An 18706-nucleotide genomic window follows, 5' to 3' on the forward strand; every position below is an offset into this window, starting at 1 on the left:
AATCCGAACGACATGTTTAACCCCTTTTAGGTCTTATAAAACCCGCAAGATGACGCTGCTAACTGTTACAAGTTTTTAGCGCAGAAATCCCATAAGTGATGTCGCTTATGGGGTTTCTGCACTAAACGAATATATTTCAGGGAAGCAAAATGGGGGTATAAAACAATGTTTCTTTCAGTGGGTTTCTGCACCAAACGAAGCGTCTATCAATCAACTACAAGAAACCAGTATTAACTAAATTTAAAATTTTTTGTTGATTATGGGGTTTCTGAAATAAGTGCTTCAATTGATAGGCAAGCATTTCTAGACACGTATGGGCCTCCGAAGCATCACTTTGCACGGGAGGCCTATGCGATGTTCTCAAGACGGCCCTGTGCATGGCTTTTTAAGCGTCCTCATCATGCTTTGAAATTTCTCTCTCTTTTGCCTTCACTCATTTTTATTTCTTTCCGGGAGAAAAAAAATTACTCTACTAAACATCTCTCTTTATCAGTGTGTGACACCGACGAAATTCGCAGAAAATGAACTCCAAGCATGGTAATTGTTATTCTCGACCACGCGACTTGTTGTACTTCCATTATAGTATAAAGACTGTCCGAAAACAGCTCCGAAATAAAAAAAAAACACAGCATCTGTCTCAAGAATACCGCTTTTGGATAGCGTGAAATTGTAATTTTCTAATAATTTAAATGTTTAGTTCTTATTTTTGTGACTAATAACATCTCAACATTTTTTAAACCTCAAGATTGATTATGTTTTAGAGATGAAAATTGATTCGTAATTTCGAGGCATAACATATCAATAATGCAATCAGGATGTGGTAGAACTAATGGTCATAGGCCGGTATTACACTATAAAAGTTTGATAAAATCCATTTTATAAAACTTGAAAAATCTAACCAATAAGGTTATTGGTTACATTCTAGAAAATGCAACCGTTGACCTTATTGGCTGCATTTTTCAAGTTTTATAATAGGACTTTTATCAAACTTTTATAGTGTAATACCGGCCATAGGCTGGGGAAAAAAGTGGTTCCCGTTAGAAAACCCATTAGTGTTTTCAGTATAGTGGAGACGTGTTGTGAACAAAGGTGAGTCGTTAACAGAGGGCATAAGTGTGTATCCTAATTTCAGTTTCTGGGTCTGGTAACCGTTTTTAACAAAACTATGGGGATAGGACCTATGAGCAGAGGAGAATTTCTGCTGGTTTTTATACTCCTGTGTACCTTTGTGCATGTTTTTAATGTTGTCATCTATCTTCCAAACTCAAAGTGTCATGTGTCGAAAGTAAAATTTTTCAATATTAATTTATGTCTAGGACAAATTGCATAGTGCCTGGGTGCCGTTTTTTTAATTGGTGATTATACTTGCCCGCCCCGCCCCCCTATATTTTGCAAGTTGGACTGCTATTTTTTCAATAAAAGGTTCAAACTAAAGACAATTCGACTAATGAAATGCAGACCGCAACAATTTATTATTAGTAGATTGAAATACAATTTGTTTTGGCATTTTCATAACTATTTCTTCCACAAGCTAGCTGGCTGCAAACATAAAGCATGTGACTGGTTTGTCATGGTTGGGGCTAATCGAGCTCAGGGCATCAACTTCAGAGACGAAAAATTTGAGAAATGAGTGGTTAAGAAAATTAGACTGGAATGAAAGGAGGGTGGCCTGTGGGCAGATGATGAAAAGTTTTTTATACAATATTGTCAAGGACACTGGAAGCTCAAAAAGTCAGAGTTGATGCAGAAAAGGAGAAATTTTCTTGTTCATTTAAACACACATTATCATGTTTTTGCTGACCAAATCCTAAAAATAAGGGGGAAGGCAATCGCTCCTCTAGCTCTGGCACACCTGAATATTGTGATGCAAGTTTAGTTGCCAAGCATGGATGGAGAGACTGGAGGGGGCAATGCTCCAGCTGCAAAGCTGAAACCGGCTGATTCAATGTACATATGAATCGACATCATCATGCTCCCCCAGGCGGAGACAGAATTGAATGCCTATGTTGCAGACAGACACAAGTTGATTTTAACATAAGACTTTCCTAATTTTATAATTTCACACACACAGAGAATGACATTTGACCATTCAGTATTTCAAATTTTAATTTGAGTGCACAAAATGGTTAGAAGGATTCATGCTCAATAACCACAATGAATAAACAAGTTTTTCAATAGAAGATATTTATTCAACTACACATAACAAAGTATGACAGGACATTTTGTATAAAAGAAAGAACAAAACACTAATTATGACTTTGATCTCATAATTAGTATTCATTCCAAAGCATGTATTATCACTGGACTTTCATATTAAAAGTGTCCTCATACATAAAACTATCCCATTCACAATAGTGAAAACTTATCACAGCAAACAATCATCAGCTCATTTTATTTTATACTACATAGATTTTTTGAAAACTAGAAGAGGGAATCTGAATGGTTGTTTCTATTTACTATGGAATGTATGAAATACGTGGATATATATACATTTTCATTTATGCATTTACATATTTTAAAATCTCATGTCTTACTGATAACATTTTTAACCCAATTTGTAATAAACCTTAATAAAATAAAACATGCGTTTGAAAAAAAAATTAGTGTATGAATATTTTCACTAGAGATAACATAAATATATCACTCACACTTTGCAAATTATAATTTTTAAATTTAAACAATAACTTTCTTACACTTTCTATATTTCTTATCTTCCCCCCCCCCCTTCCTTTCCTGTTAATAACTTTTAGAACATTTTCTAAGATAGGGAATAGGGATTTCTCTGATAGGGAATATATTTTTTTTTACAGTTTCAGATGTTGCACAATACACAGAATTCAACATTTGTTATATAATTTTCAGATTATTATATATTTCTTGAAGTCATTTGTTATGTACATGGAATGCACACGAGCAGAATATGACTAATATTGGGCAATACAATACAATGGGAGCAAACTTTTTATATTTGAATACTGTAGAACCAGAGGAGATGAGGTTCCCCTCATTCATTACTTTCACATACAAGAGACTAGTAAGATTAATCTGAGGTTTATATTTTCAAATTTGAAATCAAAAAGTACAAACAAATGTTTTTTTGTAGATTTCTGTTTTTGTTAATAAGGGAAAATTTTCATTTTGATAGAAAAAAATCTATAGCCATATGCAAATATTTTTTTTAACATAAAGACAAAAAATGAGAAATAATTCTATTTCTCAAAGCTGATATATCAGTCACAGATTGGTCCTAAATTAAGTAAATGACATTAAATGAAATGATTTCTACACAGCACAAATTTTACAAAAGGTAATGATCAATTTTACATAATGTGCAATGAATTTTCAAATTATGTACATTGATGCAGTTAAGATCATAACACTTCGTCAATATACAAAGAAATGTCCATAAATTGTCTATTTATATACACAAATCTGAATTTTTTGGTGCTTTATTTAAGGAAATGCTTTTATTTTTGGTATAAATCATTGTAGCATTAGCAAGAGCTGCTCTTGAACCTAATGTCACCATTTTCGAATACAGCTAACTTAGCAGGGGAATTTGGAGAAGAAACAGAAGTTCCATTATGGCCTTGAAGCTGATAACGCTCTTTTAACTGTGCAAGAGCTCCAAGCAGCCTGGAATTTGTAGCATCTAGTGTCTGAATTTTTCGTTCTTGCTCCTCAATAACTTTCTGCTTTGCTACAATAACACCCTGCATTTCTTGCTGTTCTTTTCTCAATTCATCTTCTACTGTTATTAGCCTATGATGACGCACAAAAAAGAAAAGATATCAATAAAATAAACAAAAATAAATGTGTAACTTATTATTTCACTTGAATATTACATTGCTTTTTTGTAGAAAAAAAGTAAATTATACAGTCAACAAATTATATCAGTTTACAAACTTACTTAATTTGTTCTTGAAGTCTGTTCAAAAAATTAAATTGTTCACAAACCAAAACAACTTCTCTCATAAGAATCAATTTAAAATTAATCAACAATCACAATGGGTTATGATTTCCAGTAAGCATTCTTGATCGGGTCCATCGTAAACACTAGCACTTTTACATGAGATTGGGATTGGCGGAAACTTGATGAATTGGATAGAATCACGATTGAGAGATATGTTACAACAGGTTATGGTGAACAGAGAATTTTCTGATTGGACAGGTGTCAAAAGTGGAGTCTCTCAAGAAAGTGTCCTATATTCTTTTTTCACTTTTTATCAATAAACTCGATCAGGGTATTGATGGTATTGTTAGCAAATTCGCAGATGGTGTAAAACTAATGGTGGTTGTTGGGAATCCAAGAGGTAGGGAGATGTTCCAGACAAACTTGAGTATGATTGCAGCATGGGCTAATGAACAGAGCATGACTTTTAACATTGAAAAGTGCATGGTTGTTAATTTTGGTTCGAACAACCCATGTTTCACTTTGAGTTGAATGGTATTATTATCCTGGATGCAATTAGAGTCACCAATTTGAGAATTTTCATTGACAACCAGCTGAACATTGTTCAGTGGTGGTCAAAAAAAGCAAATAGAATGCTCAGTTTAATTCTTGTAAAGGTCTCTTCATGTTCTCCTAAAATCATTCTTCCGCTTTTCCAGGGCTTAGTTTCTCCTGGACTAGATTATGCATTAAGTTTTTGGAGCCCATACCGACAGAGAGACATAGACTTGGTTGAGGGAATATAGAGAAGAGCTATGCATGCCCAAGGATTCAGCTATGAAAAGAGACGATTTTTTTACAAACTTTACTTTTGCACAATAGAGTGAAATGTCTTATAATAGACACTCTCCATTAGCAGACCAAATATTTTTCCTGAGTGTCCATTATTGAGAGATTCCACTGTATTGAACCATCATTTGAATTTATCAAATATCAAGATCATTGCTTAAAGTATAGAGAAACTTCTACTTGTAAAGCCTTTTTTTTCCTAGCCAAATGTTTTTGTGCATTATTTTCCCTCAATTAAAAACCATCTCTTTAAAGGGTTTGTTTTTAGGATCAGAAGGTGGCAAAAAGCAGCTTAAGTAAAAATGGAAAAATTCATAACTAAACATATAAAAAGTTCATGACATCACTTTTCAGTGGGAAGAACATGTTTACTTTCAAAAAATTCACCTTGTGATGATGTTTTTCATTTGTTCATCTTTTTCTTCTTGTTGTTTACGCAGCTTCTCTTCTCCAGCTTCCAATCTGGCCTGCCATTGTGCAACAACTTTCTCTGTAACTGTTTCTTGCTTTGACAATTTGGACTCGGCATTGCACAATTTATTTTGGAGATCAATCATTTGCTGGCGTAATTCTAACACTTCACGTTCATACTAAAAAAATTATAACGATTGAATATTTAAAAAAAATATAATGATTGGATATTAAAAAAATTTATAACCATTGGATGTAAAAAAAATATGTAACTAAACTCAATTATATTGATTTGACTTTGATGAAAGAATTTTTTTGATCTGGCAAAAAAAAAACTTAATTAAATGCATATCAAATTCTATGTCAACAATAATTAGTTTAGAGCATTTCTCCAAACAGATATCCGCCACACTTTTCTTTGGCACCTGGGAACGACTTACAAGTTGCTATAAGAGAGACACACAGTTAACCCCTTTATTCTTTGGCAGTAAATTTGGACGATATGCAGTTGCACTAGTAGAGATAAATCTCAAAAACTAGTATACTGTTAACATATAGGAAATGAAGGGGAAAAAAGGTGAAAGGAGCAGATTCTGCATTTTTTTTCCCTCTTCCAGCAACCTTTTCCTTATATATGTAACACTATTTTTTTAATTGTCAAACCATAGCAAGAGAGAAAAAATTAAATATAATGCTGAAGTGGACGAAAAGAAAAAAAAAAAATTTTGGTTTACAGGCTTATTAAATGAAAAGTCTCGAAAGAAAGGAGAGCGAGCGAGAATGTATGATGAGAAGTGCCAGAAAAACTGGTACAGACAAGGGTTTGCCAATAAAGGAGAAATGTAACCAATCAAGATAACTTGGTGCATTCAGCAGCACCTACACATAGGTGGAGATAGACATCAAAGGCTGGGAGACATGATGATGATGTCAATTTTTACACATGTATATACATTAGATCAGTCTCCTCCATCACTAATGCTGGGGGGGGGGGGAAGGGAATTGCCCCATTCACCTGTATAAGACAACAGGTAGCTACGGAAGCTGTTAGATTGATTGGTTTCCGCTGCTAAAATGGCAGGTTATTATGATTTAAATAACTTCAAATGTGACTTAGTAGTTGGCACTAGTGAGATGGTCACAGCATTTCTGAGGTAGAGATGGAATTTGGATTTTTGCGCACAACCATCGCAAGCACATACCATAAATATAAAGAAACCAGGAACGCATCAAATCTAAGAAAAAGGTGTACACGGAAAAAGATCCCGAAGGAATGGGACCATCGATGGCTGACAAAAATTGTTTCATGAGATAGATGTGCATTAATGCCTCAAATCACTAGATGTTAATGTATATCAACAAGTGTCAGCATGCGAACTGCACAACCATTTCCCCCTTGACAACATGGGCTTTTGGAGTCGAAGGTGCACTTGAGTACCTTTAATGACTGCAAGGCACAAAACTATGCACTTCACTTGGGATTGCCAGCATGCCGTTGAACTATTCACGATTGGAAACACCTTTCCGTGTCTGACTAGTCGAGTTTTCAGTTGAAACAGCTGATTTACATGTATGAGTATGGAGAAAACCTCCATAAAACCATGGATTTTGCATGTCAATAGGAGACTGTTCAAATTGGTAGAGGCTCTGACATGTTATGGGACCCTTGATAAGGCTAAAGATGACTCTGAATGGTGACCAGTACATAAACATCCTTTCTGATCACTTACACCCATTCATGTCTTGTGTGCAGTCCAACAGGCTTGGACAATGCGATGCCACACCTGTCAGAAATTGCAACAAAGTGGCTCTAGGAACACTTTTATCACTGCAGCATCTTCCATATAGGCCACCTAAATCTCCAGACATGAACATTATTGAGCACAGATGGGACACCTTGCAAGGTGTTATACAAAACTACCTCGCATCATTATGAAATTACGGACTTCCCTGAGAGAACCATGGTGTGAATTGCCTTCAGGATACCTTCACATATAAGTGGAGTCTATGTTTATGTCATGTCATGTTGCTGCAGTTCTGAGTGCTCACAGGAGACCTGCAAGATATTACGGGGTGTACCAATTTTTCTGCCGCCTCAGTGTTTTTCCGCCCCCATACCTTAAGGGGTTGATGTTCTCTATATGAATTCATTGCTTGTCCCATATCACGCCATATTAATAAAGAAATGTGTTTATAGATACTGTGCAAGTAGATTATGCCACTTTTGGTAATAAGGGACAGTTTTGCAGATTATTTTGTTTCTGGACAGTAAGTAGTTCTGGAATAAAGTAACACTTTCAACAATAAATTTGAACATCTGCACTGTTACCATGTGAAAAATTACACATGCATGCCTCCATCCCCTCACCAGACACAAAAGGATTGAGAATCACTGATTAACACTCAGATGGTAATGCTGAATCTGAGAGATCATGATTGATTTTTCTTACGATCTCTCCAAATTTTAGGTCTCTCCAGCATAGGTGCCAGAACCTGGGTGGCTGAAGCGATTTGAGCACCCAATAATTATTCATGGACATACAGTGCAATGCATCATTCTGCCTCCTGCGCACAGGCTTGACTCCTGTATACATAGAACAAATGATTATTTTCTGCTCCCTCAATGTTTTCTTTGTGTTGGCACCTTTGCCTTCAAGGTGTGAAGTAATTAAAAGATCAGAAAGCTGACTGTGGTTAACTGAATGATACAAGCATCACGCAGAGGAAAATGGAATAATTTATAGGGGTGATATATTGAAAAATGAAATGAGAGTAAAACCAGTCCCCTCCTCATCTTTTGAAACTTTCTACTTTATTAATTATATTATTGCAACTCATTGGTCATTTCTTGGAGCCAAAATTGCATGAGGGCCATAATATGCACACAGGCACCAGGTTGGAGATCACTGCTAAAAACATAAGAGTATTAAAGCAAACAGTTTCATCTTACATCTTCAAGAGTCTTGTTGTTTTTATTCACATCTTCTGTAAGTGCCATATTTGAAGAAATCAACTCTTTTGAATTGAGGGTCTTGATGTTATAATTATTATCAAGCTCATTTGCAGACATGCAGCTATATATAAAAATAAATATTCAAAAATTAGTAAAAATTTAATGTATCTCAAGTATAAAGTTTCCTTTAACTTAATTTAAATATCACAAGAAAAAAATCATTCAGGAATGTTGTGTGAACAGTATATAAACATATTCAGGGTATTCTATAATGATCACATAAACTTGGCAAAACAAGAATAATCACTTACAATTGTTAAATTTATCCATGTTCAATAGTTTCTGGATGAAACGCAAATAAAAAATTTGTGAAGTTACATCCAGTACTTGAAATTGAAACTTGGTGATCAATATATATATTGTCTACTACTTTTCATAACAAGTTTCTTGATGCTCTACCACCTATGCAAGCTACTTGCTGCCATGGCAGTGGCAAGTAGTTGTTGTCACTGATTGTTAGGGCACTAGTTTCAATTCCATGCAGTGAATCTAATATGATACATTATGTTTTCTGTTTTATCCAGAAACAGTAGGTCATAGAAATATGATTTTTTAGGACACTTCTTATGCACTCCGTGCAAGGAATCTTGATCTTCAGAGTTTATGCAGTAATTATGGACACCCTGTGCAGTTACATGAAAAATTTCTTTCAAAAAATAATATTTCGAGTGATAATATGAACATAACAAATAATGGGAAAAAGTTTCGCATTTTCCTTGTTTTAAGTAATTTTCTTAGAACTAAAAACACACAGTGCACCATATTATAATACTTAGTTCTAGAACTATAAGGTACTTGTAAAATTTATTATCACAAAGCATTTAAAATAATATTATGCTTCTAATAACATTGTTTGTCATCATAACAAATGCACTGGAAAATTGAATTATTATTCACAAATATAAATGAGTGAGTGACACAAACATAACCTGAGTGAGTGAAACAAACATAACCTGTGTGTGTGTATATATATATTGTTGTTTTATTTTTCTGATGACAAATGCTTTCAATGTAATGTCATTTAAGAATCAAAAAATTTTAGAACACTCACTTTAAGTTTACTTTGGAATTGATATTTGCAACTGCAGAATTTTGAATCTTGCTTCTTTTGGGCTGAAAGAGGGATGCATAAGCACATTGTTTTCCTTGACTGTAGCAATGAGTTCTTACAGGGTGGGAGAGAGCACGGGAATTCAAACGTGGAGAACAAGTAGCACACACATTGCGGCAAGCATGCTGGGACCCAGAATAATGTGGATTTGTCCTAGGAGCCAGTGACTTGAACTGACCATTTTTCCTTTCAGCTGGTGGCGTGGAACTGCAACTTGCACTTCCAGAAGAACTGGAACAGCAGCCATTGACAGACAAAACAGGTGTTGAGTCAGCATTACCTATGCAATAGAAACATGATATTTAAACATAATGAATACCTCTAGCTATTAATCTAGCTTCTGATTATGCCAGACATTTACTTATTTATTTAGAATAAATCATAGCACTGACTCGATGGGTTCTGTTCAATTGGTAAATTTAGACGACACACACACATGCAGCATTAAGACAGGGCTGGACTTGGGCAGGTATGAAAGGTGCAGCTGCACCGGGCCGCAAAACAGAATAAAAATACTTTTATTGGGTTTCATTTTGACTTTTTAATAAAGCAATAGCTCAAAATTCTTTCCAAGACAGGGAACCCACAGGCCTAGGGTTTTGATCTCCACCCCAAGCCAAGAGTTCACATGGGTATGGTGCCCTGGGTGCTGGAGAAGGCGTGCTAAATTCTTCCTTTAATGACTTATTTAAAACTGCATGGGGGGATGTGTTTACCTTGGTGAAAAAGTATTTAGTTGTGGCTCTATAACACAACAGGTCAGTATATGAACTTCTAAAGGCTTTGTTGACGATAAGGCCACAAGAGAGCAAAGAAAAGTGTTTAAGTCTATGATTCATTAAAGGAATCAAAAATACTTATACACTGGAAAATGCTCTCACAACATGGGTAGCGATTGTCTCTATCCCACTCTACATATTGATATTGCCCCCCCCCCCCAAGGTGCTGTGCTCTTGGGAGGACCCTCTATAGTGAATTTATATAGGGTGAAGAAAATAATAAGAATCATTCCAAGAAAGTTATAAGATAGTTGATATATTGAAAATAATAAGATAATCATTCTTGTGTGTTAGTGTAAACCTGGTGGATGCCGGGGTAATCAAGGGCACTGGAGGATAAGGAAAAACAATTTTAGAGAGCTGCAAAGCTGTTTTTGCATGGGGCCACAGAATACTTTAGTCTGTCCCTTGTTTGATTACAGAATTTAATTATTTACAAAATATACAAGGTTGCATAGCATGAATATAACATTATAACAAAACATGTGATTTGTACTTCGACTATTAACAGTGCTGTATTCTATATTAATCATAGCTTTAATTATGTAATTTATCAAATAAAAAATAATAATAGCTGAAAAGAACTACCTAAAGATGAACAACACAGAACAGAAATGTCTTCTGCACTAAGGCTACTGAATGCACTCATTTGTGATAAACGCAGGTGCTTGCATTGGGTTTTGTGTAAAGCATCGCACTGAGAGAAAGTTGCTGAAGCAGGAAAATGGTACATTGGGTTGTTGAAAGCCAATGGGTGAAGAACTGAAGAGGTCACACCACTACTGCCATCTTGTTGGTAAGTTAAATCGACAGGAGAGTTGGACTGACTGTAAGGAAATGATTGATACCCTGAAGAACCCACGGTTGACAACTGCAAGTAAAAAATATTTACAAGTTTTTAACTATTGGTAATTTGTAACACAGAAACTTCCAATCTTGTGGTGGTGAAGGTTAAAACAATGAATGATAATTTCTTTTTGAATGTAGCAAGTTAAACCCAGAGTTTGAATTGCTACTTCTTTAATTCAAATTGCACGTTATATCTTAAATACACCAGTTGTCAAAATAAAGAGAATTTACACATTTTTTTCAAATTTCTGAAAAATGAATGCAGGCTCATCATTTGGGGGGGGGGTCCAAGAGGAAGCCATTGCCCCCCCCCCGGCTTTTTGAAATACGCTAAAAATGGTAAATATATATACATATATTGAGTACATGTTCTTTGTCCCCCCCCCCCCCTCCGAACGTTGGAAAACGTTGAAATGATGGCCCTGAATGAATGGTTACATCTTAATGTGATTTGATATAAATGCAGTTATATAAGAGATAATTATTACCTCGTTGGGAATTTTGCCTGTTGTGGTGTTGTTTTTGTATTTGTATACCATACAACATTTAAGGTGCACATATGATTGTTAGTATGGCTAATCAGTGCGTGAATATCCAAAAAACCTATGTTGCAAGATCAGACATAAAATGACTTTAATATAGTGTTTGGTCCCATCTCACAGAGTGGCATTATACTGGAGATGAAGGCAGTTCATCAGTCCATGTACATTATCACCCGAGTGGTGTGGAAGTAAGATGCTCATCTGCCACCATGGAGGTTGCCGTCAGGTCCCAGATTTAAATCAGGGGAAGAATACAGATAAGATATTTTCCCTAATGAGCTTGAGGCAACCATCAATGACACCTTCATTTCCAACCCAACTCGTAAAAATAATGACAGTAAATTGCATATATAGCGATATCTTATTTATTTACACTGCTGGCCACCGTAAATGCAACACCCTGAAGGAAGCATGCAAATAATATGAAATTTACAACATGCATTAGCAGAGGTGAGATATGCAAATGATTAGAATTTCAGCGCAGACGCACATCACGCGCGCCTGTGGTGCCACTTCAAAGCGCTATTTAAGGCTTGGAGATTTCGGCGATTTGAAGTACGGCAATTATGTTTTTCTTGTGGTTTTTTCAAAAAAACAATCAATTATGCCTCGTAGAAAACAGCGATCATCTTTTGATCAAGTATCCGAGTTCGACAGAGGAAGGATAGTGGCCTACAGAGATTGTGGATTATCTTTCAGGGAAATCGGTAGTCGTGTTGGACGAAACCAAACAACTGTAATGCGGATATGTGATCGTTGGATGCAGGAGGGTACGGCGGACCGACGTGTTTGATCGCATCCACCTCAGTGCACCACTTCACATGATGACAGGCGTATTGTGCGTATGGCAGTGACGGATCGCTCAGCCACATCACGAACCATAGCACAGCACATTCGGTCTGTACCGCATCATGCAGTGTCTGCGCGTACCATTTGACGCCATTTACAGCAGAGTGGTCTGTCCGCAAGACGTCCATTGCTTCGTCTACCCTTGACGCAGAACCACAGACGTCTCCGCCGCCAATGGTGCGATGAAAGAAGGATGTGGACGGCACAATGGAATGAAATTGTCTTTACTGACGAGTCACGCTTCTGTCTGCAACACCACGATGGTCGGATTCGAGTCTGGAGACACCGTGGAGAGAGGATGCTGAACAGCTGCGTTATGCACTGCCACACTGGTCCTGCACCGGGTATTATGGTATGGGGCGGTATTGGATATCACTCTTGCACTCCTCTAGTACGCATTGCCGGTACTTTAAAAAGCCAGCGCTACATCTCCGAGGTGTTGGAGCCAGTTGTCCTTCCTTACCTTCAGGGCTTGCCCACAGCCATATTTCAACAGGATAATGCGCGACCACACGTGGCACGCATTGTCCAAAGGTTCTTCTCTCTCTATAGCAAAAATCTTGTTTTTTCGAATCCTTAAATAAGTTTACATAGAAACAATGTATTGCGAATTCTGATATTACGAAATGGAAAATCAGTCATAAAAAATTCAAAAGCAAGTTTCTGAAAATCAACAAAAGAGTGTAGAATGTTCCAAAAGTAATCCTGTAAAACCAGTTTCAGAGAATTAACTTCTGTTTCCAAATTAATGGCCTCAAAAGGAAACAGTTTTTAGTTAAATAAAAACTCAAGATCATTTCCAAAGATGATGCTGAAGTAAATAAAAACAATGCAGCATTAAAATACAGCTTCAACATAAACTGGATTTGATTGGGATTTCAAATTCAAACAAGATCCTATAGAAAAAGACGAGACTTTCAAATTTTCAAGATGTGGATATAGCTGTCTTTACAGGACATTCTTTCAAAACATTTTCCAAGAAGCATACATGGGGTTTCAGGGCATTTATTCCCGAAATGTGCCAGTTACCAGTTCACTCACATGAGAAAAGACTGGAATTTGCATAGATTTGTTGTTTGCTCAGCTTCCACAATACTTGTACAAAAAAAAAATGTTTGACGCAAATAATTCACAAGTAAAACATATCCAAAAAATTCAATTCCTAACTGATTTGAGTTGCTTTGAGTTATTTTTGAAATTTAACTTCATTCTTTCTATTATCTAGAATGTAAACAAGTCATTTTGTTCTTTAGAATCAAGTTCCGCTGCAACAAATTTTGCTTCAATGAATGTTAAAATTCGTAAAATTTTAAATTCTTTTATAGCAAAATTTTGTTATAATAAAGTGATTTCTTCAGTCCCTTAGAGTTCGTTATAACAGGATTTGACTGTATAACTTGTTTTCTTTTTCAGTTTATTTTTAAATATCATTATATTTTTTCAAAATGTATTGAAATTCACTAAAAAACACCAATGTAAATAAAAAAAAAATTCTAGTGAATAGCATCTACTTTTACACAATAATGATCCTATCACTTTCATAGTTTTTAAAAGTGATTAATTTTGATTTATGTTGCTGTATAGTCAATTTGTAACATTTTATAGTGAGTAAACTATTTTCATCTAAATAATGAGTTGATAAGTATAATTCACCTGTCCTATAGAAATTTGACTTCCTTTCGCATTGCTGACCTCCATTTCTCCAGATGAATTGGCAGGATCTTCATCCTGAACATCATAAATATCTTTTTTCTTTAATACTTCTGTATCTTCATCCAATGTTAGTAATTTAGATGTAGGTCCAATAATGTTCTTGAAAACAGTGTTCTTTAAACTTGTATCTGTACTTTTATGTTCATTCACAACCTTCTTTTTCAGATCAATATGAGGTGTGTTAGATGTTATAGATTCAGTTGCAGTTTTGTTATTTAAAATTTCACCATATATGCATGATTTTGTGAGTTGAGAGGCAGTGTTTTTTTCTCGTTTTGATGATAATGGGGTATTTTTTAAATTCAACTCTTGCTCCTTGCCATTGTTATTGTAATGTTCAGATTCAAGAGCACTATAAAGAACATAATCATCAGAGGTAGATAAGTCTGTAGCTGCTTTTTTAGAACTGCCCATCAGGTATGCATTTCTGTAATAAACCAAACAAGGGTTAAGAACCGATTCCATACACACATCAACATTTAAAAGTATGATTAAAACACATCTGCTTTACTAATATTTTTAATTGGGACATTAATTTGCTCTAACATGTTATATATCATATAAATAAGAGCAAATGAAAGATAAGGAAAAAACATTAAAAGGCAAGAATTTTGAAAGGAGTAAATGTCAAAGTCTCATGAATGGCACGCTCATATGCTCAGCAAATATTCAAACAGCAGTTAGTACTATAACTAGTTAAGATATGTGACAGGTATTGTATGCCCATACTGAGTTGGCCTCTGACCTTGACGCGTGGGGGAAGGGTTCATTTTAAGGAGGGGAAAAGGGAAGAAAAAACTCACTCTAAAATAGTGCAAAAGACATGAACGGAAAATACCAACCTGCTCCTTTTATGTGACCTTTTACCGAAAGAAGATAATTAGAATCGCTCATTGTGACGTTTCATGGTGTAGCCAGAGGCCAACTCAGGGTGGGTGTACAATATATTGAGAAAATCAAATTTATGTTTTTTATTTGTTCTAAAAATATTGTTTCATCCTCTCAATTTTGAAAAATAACAAATAAATTTAATAAAGGGAGTAATGAAGCCAAAACATACCGGGGTAAGGTAGCTGATCTGACTGAATGTATCACGGGCGTTGATTCCTTCTCAGAAGTATTCAAAGAAGCAAAGAGATGATATTCATACTCATTGTTTTTTATTTCATTGTTAGAAACAAAAGTTTGAACAGCTTCTCTCTTGGAACTGTGTAAATCAACAAAATCCTTTGTACTTGTTTGCAGCTGACTGTTGTTAATACTGGAACAAGAAAGTTTTGATTCATTTTTTAGTTGCAAGCAGGACAGAGGAATCTTTGTGCTGGTATTTGGTGTCTGAGACAAAGCAACTGAGATGCAATCTAATATATGTTGAAGCTTATCAATTTGATCAAAATAACACTGAAAAAAAAATAAACAAAAATTATTCAAAAAGATAATTATTCAAAAAAAATATAAATTTTATTATTTTGAGATAAACAAATGAGAATACATTTAGACAAATACAAATACAACGCCACAACAGGCTAATTGCCCAACGAGGTGGCTGACTTAAGAACATCATGGATCCCCGAGCCATTTCTTGGAGGCCCTACCTACTACTACTACACCACACATGTGCCCCGCCCACACACCCCCCCCCCCGGAACCCCCCAACGAATCGGTACATGCGGGAAATGTGAGTGTACGTGTACTGAAACCTGACGTGAAGTTTTGTTGTTTCTCTGTAATGCTTGTTATGTGTAGTGCTGTCATCTGCCACTAGTTTTTCTAACTATGAGTGAAGTGTTATGATTGAATGATTTATTGTTGTAGGACTGTTGCTCTCTGTGGCGAGACTTTTTAACGGGGAGATTGGCTCGCATTTGCGCCTTGAAGTTGGGAACCACAGAAAACCAACTTCAGCCGACCACCACTGTGGGGTTCGAACCCGGATCCTCGCATCGTGAGTCTGTCACTATAACCACTCGACCACCACAGCGGCTTACAAACATTATCTATTTATCATCTATCATAAGAACTAATACAGTTTTCTAAATTATTTTCAATATGCTTTTTTTTTTAAAACGAAAATATATCATGAAATTCTTGAACTTTCTTAGATGAAAAAATAACAATTGCTGCTCTTTTCTTTCTTCCTTTTTTTTGTAAAAATTATAGCAGTTATGGAGTTACTTTTTTTAGCAAACAATTTCACATAAAAATATTTCATCAAAATGTTTTGAAGTGAAAGGCACACAGAGAAAGCCATAATTATAAGATTATTTAATGAGTAAGAACAAAAATAGTGAAAAATTTCACTATGAATAAATTTTTAAGAATAAAAGTTATATAATAAATTTCATATTTCTTTAAAAAAGAAATACGATAAACATATTGAGGTAAATCAAGAAGCTATCCATTCTTAGATAAGACACCATAAATATTTTTATATGGGCAACGTATTATATTTTATAATGTATATATTGTTTTTAATTTATATAAATGCACTTTTAATTGGGTTACTGTATTTTAGAAATATATGACATCCATATTTGTTATGGGCATCTTTTTTTCATTCACTTCATTGGGAATTTTACCTGCTGTGGCCTTCTATTTGTATTAATAGTTTTAGTGAAACATTTTTTAATACTCTAATTTATTAAGATAATGTCTAATCATATTATTTTGTCTATTTACCAGGTGTACAAGTATGAAATGCGAATTTCAGAAAACAGATGGTGCACCAATGCAGTTTGTGCTATAAAGATTTGACACTGCGCCATCTTGTTGTGTCATCAACAAGTGTCAGATGCGCACGAGTGATAAATTGGAAAAGTGGGTGCATAGTGTTGTATTGTTGTGTTCAATATGTCGAAACTTATACTGAACAAAGAGCATTCGCGGACAGCATTAATTTTTTTGTTTTCATTTGAAGAAAACTGCTGCTGAATCATACCGATTACTTCGAGAAGCTTATGGTGAACATGCTCCATCGCAAGATACGTGTGAATGATGGTTCCGGTGTTTCAAAAGTGGCGACTTCGATGTTGCAGACAAGGAACATGGAAAACCGCCAAAAAAAAAGATGATGTGGAATTGGAAGCATTGTTGGACGAAGATGATACTACACAGACACAAAAACAACTCTCAGAGCAATTGGGCGTTAGTCAATAAGCTGTTTCCAATCGCAATGCCCCATGACAATGTGAAATGCTCCTTGACAATGTTCAATGGTCAATGTGCACTGCTCCATCACATACGGCAAAAGCGGTTCGCGGCACGTTGGAAGCACTCAGCTGGAAGTTCTACCCTATGCGGCTTACTCACCAGACTTGGCTCCTTCCGATTACCACTTGTCTGCATTGATGGGTCACGCACTTTCTCAGCAGCGCTTTGGTTCATACGAAGATGTGAAAAAATAGCTCGATGAATAGTTCGCAGCAAAAGGGGAAGATTTTTACTGCCGTGGTATTCACAAATTTTAGGAAAGATGGGGGAAATGTATAACAAGCAATGGAGCATACTTTGAATAAAGCACTTTTTATCATTCTTCCGAATTTAACGTGTTTTTTTTGAAAAAAAATCCGCATTTCATACTTGTACACCTGGTATACATTTATTTATTTTTTTTTAATGTCTATAATTTTATTATTTATGTATATTATATAGATTTTTTTTTTTGTCTGATAATTATTTATTATGCTAAGTTTTTCTTTTTATACTGTCTTGCTCACTCTTTTTGTGTATGTGTTTAAGACTATGTAGAATTATAAATAGTCACCTCTTACAGTTATCAGAACTAAAATACAATAAATGTTTTTGTAGATTTAGTTTAAAACTTTCTAATCAGAGATTTTATTACATAAAATATTTTTATAAATACATTATGCTTCAAATGAGAATCACTTATTGATGGAAACTGACAGTGTGTTACATTTTTTCCAACTCACCTTCTGATTAACTTTTGATAAACTTTCTGTAAGCAAGTTATGCAAGACTGCTAGTTCTCGACCAAGATCAATATAACCATCAAAATCAGATTTTTTTGGAAAGTCTTTGGAAGATGGACTCTGCCAAGGGGGGGGGGAAAGATTAATAAAAAAATATAAGTAATAAAAAATATATATATATATATATAAATAAAAATATAAAAGAAATAATAAAAAGTGATGAATGAAAAATAATTCTCACTAAAATACAATAAATGTTTTTGTTGATTTAGTTTAAAACTTTCTAATCAGAGATGTTATTACAGAAAATATTTTTATAAATACATAAATACTACAATTACAGTAGACTCATTATGTAATGAACTCTCGTTCTGTTTGATAAATAATTTTCTATGAAACATTTTTTTTATGTTAAAAATGGTCATATAATTTGTATTAATTTTTACTGAAGATTATTTCTCTATATTGAAATTTTCTCTCAAATATTCAGTTCCATTTTATTCACTTAAAAAGATACAGGATACATTGACCTTCTCTCTCTCTCTTAGCAGCATTTAAAACATATCTCACCCAAGTTGATGCTTTTTATTTTGGCAACAAGGATCTCAGATACTTTGTAACTTTTCCTCTCCTAAAAACATGTTTCTTTTTCCCCCTCAACCTATCAGATCAACTGCCTCAGGGTCAACTGTCAGCTTTTGTTCACGTTTTGATAACAAAGATAACAGATGGAGAGAGATGGTGTTTGAAATACACATTTGTTCCC

General features: G+C 34.9%; 1 protein-coding gene across 8 annotated transcripts in view; it reads right to left on the minus strand.

Moving 5' to 3' along the window:
* Nucleotides 1–2167: 2167 nt before the first annotated feature.
* The window catches only part of raskol (Ras GTPase-activating protein raskol), a 258900-nt gene continuing 242361 nt past the window's right edge, over nucleotides 2168–18706 (minus strand). For all 8 annotated transcript variants that reach the window (XM_089253806.1, XM_089253805.1, XM_089253807.1 and 5 more), the window contains 8 exons: nucleotides 17941–18060; nucleotides 15069–15409; nucleotides 13949–14435; nucleotides 10644–10926; nucleotides 9217–9556; nucleotides 8103–8226; nucleotides 5129–5331; nucleotides 2168–3762 (listed from right to left, as the gene is read on the minus strand). In XM_089253806.1, the coding sequence (XP_089109932.1) occupies nucleotides 3495–3762; nucleotides 5129–5331; nucleotides 8103–8226; nucleotides 9217–9556; nucleotides 10644–10926; nucleotides 13949–14435; nucleotides 15069–15409; nucleotides 17941–18060 (2166 nt within the window). In that variant the 3' untranslated portion in view covers nucleotides 2168–3494. The remainder of the gene's footprint in view (nucleotides 3763–5128; nucleotides 5332–8102; nucleotides 8227–9216; nucleotides 9557–10643; nucleotides 10927–13948; nucleotides 14436–15068; nucleotides 15410–17940; nucleotides 18061–18706) is intronic.

This window comes from Pholcus phalangioides, unplaced genomic scaffold (assembly GCF_987345545.1).
Source record: "Pholcus phalangioides strain wild (caught in Gottingen) unplaced genomic scaffold, Ppha-v1.0 ptg000039l_1, whole genome shotgun sequence".
Classification (NCBI taxonomy): domain Eukaryota; kingdom Metazoa; phylum Arthropoda; class Arachnida; order Araneae; family Pholcidae; genus Pholcus; species Pholcus phalangioides.